This window comes from Trachymyrmex septentrionalis, unplaced genomic scaffold, assembly GCF_001594115.1.
Source record: "Trachymyrmex septentrionalis isolate Tsep2-gDNA-1 unplaced genomic scaffold, Tsep1.0 scaffold42, whole genome shotgun sequence".
Classification (NCBI taxonomy): Eukaryota; Metazoa; Arthropoda; class Insecta; order Hymenoptera; family Formicidae; genus Trachymyrmex; species Trachymyrmex septentrionalis.
The window spans coordinates 821445-828320 of NW_017305590.1; the positions used below are offsets into that span (position 1 = coordinate 821445).

General features: G+C 31.0%; 1 protein-coding gene across 1 annotated transcript in view; it reads left to right on the forward strand.

The window, feature by feature from the left end:
• The window catches only part of LOC108751233 (laccase-4), a 58773-nt gene that overhangs the window by 42121 nt on the left and 9776 nt on the right, over window positions 1-6876 (forward strand). The window contains exon 2 of the mRNA XM_018491311.1: window positions 6367-6730. Coding sequence (XP_018346813.1) covers window positions 6367-6730 — 364 coding nt within the window. The remainder of the gene's footprint in view (window positions 1-6366; window positions 6731-6876) is intronic.

Sequence of the window (6876 nt, forward strand, 5' to 3'; positions counted from 1 at the left end):
TGGACTTTTTCCTGTTGGAAAATTAAACAACACAATTTTGTTTGAATGTGAGAAATAAAAATAAAACGAAATAAAGTATATAAAAAGGTATTCTGTTCTGATTTATAAAAAGTGTAAACTAAGTGAAAAGACGTTTCTGTTCAGTTAAAGATATTAAAGATAATTAATGGGACAGACAATTGACATATTTGAAGAGTCTTATCGTAACTGCAAAATTAATCACACGCCTGCAAAAATGTATATTATTATGCGAGGTGTCGAGTTGTATAAAAGAAAAGGAAGCAAACGTCAAGTGATCGAAGAAAGTGTGGTTGACACGCGCGATCGCATGCCAATCAACCGAAAATGACCTGCAGCTTCTGTTCTGATACTAAAGAAGCAGCTTTATTTCTTTAAATATAATTGACATTTCTTTTATAAGATTGAAAGTTTAATGTGTCGAATATAAATTGTAAGAAGTAAAGAAAGTAGCGACGTAACGGCGGGTGTGTTTTATTATCGTAATACAGAATAAATTGAAAGAAATTTGACGTTGACGATATAATAAGCATTTAAATCCAGAGAAGAATGGACTTTTAAATTTACAAGTTAAGAAAATTATGATAATCCTTATAGCTTATAAGTTAAACAACTAAAATGTTTAAAAAATAAATAATTTGTATATTATATACAATAAATTGCTGGTACAAAAATAAAAATTGCAAAGCACGATATAAAAGAAACACTGAAAATAGAGTCTGGTTACATTAATTGGAATTCTGATTAAAAATCGACAAATCAGAATTTTTTTAAAATCTATTATTATTCTAGTTGAAATATATATAATATTCTGTTTGATATGATCGGAATCTTTTCATTTATTTTTTTAACCAGAAATTTTTCTTGGTGAAGATATGATATTCAGAGTTTATCTCTTAATTTGATGAGTTTTCCCCGAATACTTTCACCTGTTTTTCTAGCTGCTCTTCTAACATAAACATATTGAAAAAAAAGTCAATGCCAATCACTAAAGCATGCGGAAAAGAAAATTATGTAAATTACACGTTACGCCGTATATCTCGCGAAGCAATGCCGCAGCATATGTTCGTTTTGTACAATTACACGAGTTCGACATGAAATTAAATCACTGATACTCTCATGAAAGTTCGAGTTATAGTAGAATACATATAATTAACATTTTAAAAGTGCGTTTTTCTTGTCAGAGTTTAGATAGCATTTCAATCAATATTTGCGCTTGATCGCGACATTTGCTATAAACTACTTGCAACTTGACGTTCTGCTTTGGTATGTCTGTTCGTAATCAACCAGCTTTACGATATTATATAAGAACAAATATATTAAAGTGTAGATCAGTCAATGGAGCGGGCAGAAGTCGTTCGTTACATCAGCGATTAGGAGCAATCGCGAAAGTATCGTGTCTCAGGATGTACATACTGTTACTCGGAAACTGGTCAAACAATCGTGCAAACAGTAGAAATAGCAATGTGGCGAATTAATTATCGCGCGAAAGAAGCAACGGAGCAGCGTGAAAGCGCGATTTTGTCTTACTTAATTCATTGTTTTTTTTTTCCCTTGCACAACCGCGACTTCGCGCTTACGACTGAGCCGTCTTACGACAGCGCCGTCACCCATCCCGTCCGGTATAATGAACAACCAAGTCGCGAGGGCGAGTCATTACATACCCACATTATGCATTCGCTTTAAATAACGCGACAGAACTAGCACGACATTGCCTCATCGCGTCATTGTCGTCGTCACGGCATTCATGTGACGGTTCCTACAGAAAGCGCAAGTGAACCTTCTAAAGATTCAGAAATCTTTTGTCTTGTAATTAGACTTTCTTTAGTAAAATGTGAACAATTTAAGAAATACTTTTCAAAAAATCTAAGAAAAAAATCTTGGCATTTTTTAAATTTAACGCAAATCGAAATATATACATAATATACCTTCTCAATATAAATTAAATTTATAATTTTATATTACATATAAAAATATATATTTATAATAATTTATTTATAATTTATTTATTTATAATATATTTTAATATATAATATATTTATTTTATATTATATATTTTATTATTTTATAGTTTTATATTATATATTTGCAATAAAATTAAAACACGTTCTATGCTATTAATGATATGTCGACATTAAATTTATATATGTTGCTGCATTTTTATACAAATTTAAGATATATCTACATTGAAAATGTGGTAAACGGATATGACTTACATATTACGTAGTATCTTTCTAAAAAGTAAAATAGGTTTTCAATCTAAATAATGAGATATAAGATATGTTTTTATCTTTCTAATATTGTTTTGCATGTAATAAATGCAAAATAAGTATACATAAAACTCTATATAAAAGCATAGAGTAGAGTTTTCTGTAATTATTTGTTCGAGTCTTAGGAGACTTTGTTTAATTTGCAAAATAAGTTGTTGTGCAATCATGTCACACGGAAATATATTTGTAAAACGTAATCAATATCGAAGTATGTATCAATCAATAATAAATAAATCTGACAACATGCGGCGAATTTATACAGACTCCCTTAGGCGATAACTTGGATGGAAAATTTTTACGTGGCAAATGGATATGACTTACGGAGCTGGGCTATAATAAATCATTATTTTGTCAACTGACGAAATGGATAAATTTTGTAGAATCGGCTTTATGTGCGGCAGTAGCAAAATGCAGCGAGATGGTGCGGCCCGTGATTTTCATCGGAATATAAATCATTCGGTAGTCAGAATAGTATTTCTCGTGCGTTACGGCCAGCGATGTGGCCGGAAAACGCTGCTCCAACTTCGACTTTTACACAGATCGACGTCGATCTAACTCGATCGAACAGGAACTCGTAGTTCAATACGTACGTTACATCACTCGCCGTGTAACACGTAACGATTTTGATGGAAAAAAAGATTAACGAGCGCACGGCGCCGCATTTGTACCCCAATACAATTTCACGGGGTTCGAAACGCGATTGATCGTAGAATTGAGAGGTCATCCACGTAATCGTAGAATAAATCAGAACAATCTAGAATTTATGCTATCAAGAATCAAATAAACAACTGTAAATGTAAAAGATTTCATTGATTGAAAAAATAATTTATGTAACATTTTGAATAGAGATTCAATTAGAGGTTGAGTAGAGAAAGATTTGAATTTTTTATAAAATATTATTTCTCTTGAAGTTAAACACTTCTAATATTCTTTTAATAATATCAAATAAATATAAAATTTTGTTACTTTTATGTTATTATAAAAATTTTGGTTAAAGCTAGTTCTCAGTTATAAAAATTTCATAAAATTTATAGAAATAACTTTATTAAATCTTATAATTTTTTACTGGACTTATAATAAACACTTCATTCATAACATATAAAATATGTCAATAACATTTATTCAAGGTTATTGCAGAAATTTTTCACATGTCTCAATGCTACAATATCATTGCAATTGAAATGAAAGAAAGTGGCTCGCATAAAGAAGTAAGAAAATAGTTTCGCTTAAGTGTAAGAACGAGAAATATCGGTGCCACTGCAAGAAAAAAACAGCACAAAGTTGTGTTCTGGTAATAATTGCGCTAAACTCCTTGTTGCAAGCATTGAGAAACGCCATTTTCTATCCTGCCGACGAAGGTCATGATTGTTATGAATTTACGACACTGATTCCCAGATACATAATTTTTGTATAAATCGTGTTGTATTACATTGAAAACGCATTCAGTATAAAGATAATATTTGGTTTTGATACAATTTCCGTTTTGGAATCAGAAATAATAAATTTGTATAAAATAGATGTAAAATATCTTATTTAGAAGATAATTTCAAATTCAATATTTCAGGATATTGCTTAATTAGAACTAATGCATTGTAATATTTGCAAAAACAAACAATAATTCTAAATCTACATTGTATAAAGTAGAATGTTATCGAATTGCTCTTCATCGTACACTTATCTGAACAAGCCTTATGATTAATCAGTAAAGCATGAAATATTAGACGTCATATCTGAAAAATCTCACTGAGATAAATCTCAGACAGCGGCGGCTGATCTTTACTAATAGTACATTCTATCGCAGCATGCCTTTGGTAACTTCAAACGTGACTACAATGCGCGAATAGTTTTCTTCTTTTTTGATTCATAGAATTCCGTGTCGAAGAATTGAATTGATCTGTTGTGATGCAATAGGAAATTAATAAAGGTACTTTCTGAATATAACAATATCTAATAACAATTATCCAATTATGTAGAAATCAATTTCAAATATTTAAGTCTATAGATATATATTATAAAGATCTTGCATCTATCAGCAGTATGGAATTAGAATTTTTTGTCAATGCTGAAGATTTTAATTTCTTGTCAATATTGAACAAGTATGATAGTTTTTGAAAATTATATTTAGTGCAAGGATATAATTAATATATTTACATACAATATACATTTATATACAATTTAGTATATTTATTTACAATAGATAAAAATTAGAACATGTGTAATTTCTATAAAGACTTTTTAATATTGTGAATAAGCACAGATCACTTCACGATTAAGAAGACGAATAGAATCTTTTAAATTTCGATCAAGATTTGTATACCTCTCTAAACAAGAATGCCACTTTACACCTGCTCAAGAAAAAAAAATGTCTGGACTTCATTGAACTTTCACGTCTCACGCGCGCATTCAAGTGCACTTATTAGACTTAATCTAAATCCGAGAATATTATAAAAAATTCAACTTTCTATTCTACCCGAAAATAATTTTCACTCTCTCTCGCTCCCCCCCCCTCTTTCTCTCTCTTTCTCTCTCTCTCTCTCTCTCTCTCTCTCTCTCTCTCTCTCTCCCTCTCTCTCTCTCTGCCGATAATAATATTCTAATTTTTTAAGCTGCGATCGCAAATGCATAAAATCACATGAGTATAAATAGCAGATTTAAAAGGCTGTGTAGTATTAGATCTGTGTTATTCTGGAAATACCCGAATGTCTCGATTCCAACGTATATGTAGCTTTTCATGAATTACTGAAAATTGAAACTCTATCAAATGTGGCACGTAACGAGTTGAAATTGCTGCAGTCAAACTTTTCCTACTTCTTCTGCATTATATATGCTTACACGACTGATCGATGCCGGAATAGAAGCAGAAAGACAGCTCTTAATGATAGAGTTACAACATCGTTCGTAGCTTACGACAAAATAATGATATATCACACGACATACCGGTTGTATAAAATTTAACAAGGAACTTAGAGGAAAGTCACCGATACTGACATGCTACTTTATTTTTAGACAATATTTCTTAAATAAAAGATAAAAATAAAACTTTAAAAACATAAGTACAAACTAAAAAGTGTCGTCCATCAGATAGTATAAGCAGTTTTTATAATACTGTTTGCAATTTTGCAATAATTAATTTTTTCGTAAGGTAAGCAAAAATGGACTTCAAAACTGACATAGTAGACAGTATTCCTATTCTTTTTCTTTTACAGAATCTGTAAAAGAAATAAAATACCTACAAGTAAATGTATATAAGATATTCCAGAATCTTTTCATTTTATTATAAAATCGTAAAAATTTTATTTTCTCATTCGTAGAATTCGTTTTTAGTTGATTTGGTATAGAAACAAGCCACAAATACACGAGTTTGTACTTTTTTAATTAATTAAACAAATGATGATTTTATTAGTATTAATAAATTTAATAAAATATAATAGTTAGTTTCTGAGAAATAAGGGGGTGTCACTTTAGGAGATCTATGTCAGTATCGGCGACTTTCTTCTATTATTTTACAAGTTGGAAACAGTATATCACAAATAAATGCTCAGATACGAGTTCTGTTTTATACCTATTTCATTGCTTCTCATTTAAGGTTTTTCTAAAAAGACTTTTCGTTATTGAATTAATTAATTTCTGAAATGGTTAACAAAACTTTGCGTCTTGTAAATTGTTATTATTAAATTGAGACAAAACAAAATTGTGCAAAAAATATCTTACAATCGTAAATAATGGATAACATTAAAAAAATATTAGAATGATATCAATCGTTATTTCTTTCTGGAGTTTGATAGAACGCCTACGTTGCCTTCAGTCTTATTATATCACAATAATTAAAGATTAAATAACTAATGAGTTTGAATAATCTTATGAGAACGGCGTAAGCTTGCATACACATAACTCTCGTTGCATAAGATACGTATTTATAGTATCTAAAATGTATCTTACTTAGATTGACCTGCTTTTTGCATTGATTAGATCTATAGATTTCAATCTATTTCCATGATTACTTCTTTTTTAATTAAACACTAATCAACTTCTCATGAGCTTTCGTATTTATTCGAATATCATATGTTTGTTCAAGTAGCAGATCAAGTAGCAGCAGCTCAATCATCATCGGCCACCTTTTGGAATCCCTCTACCAGTATCTTCTCTCAGGACGATAGCGCAACTTTCTTCCCTACGGCCCATGGCCTGGTGCAGACTCACCCGAGCAGTAGTAGTGTATTCCGAAGCGGTTTTGGCGGAATTGACAACCTTGGTAGTCGAGGAGTGACGATGAGGCCGCCAAGAACGCGACCTCTTGATTATACTGAACGTGCTACCGCTGAATTGCGGCGAAATCCTTCGCTCTCAGCGCCCGAGGAGTGTGCTCGCGCCTGCCGTGAGGGCGAACCTCCGAGAATATGTTATTATCACTTTACACTTGAACATTACACCGTACTCGGCGCGTAAGTAAATCTCAAAACGATTAGCTTCTAACTTTAGCTACAAACCGACAGTAACGTGAATATTCCTGTCCTAAATAAAGTTTTAAATTTATAAATATAAATGTAAAATAATTTAATAAATTTTGAATACTTTTATTATTTTTATA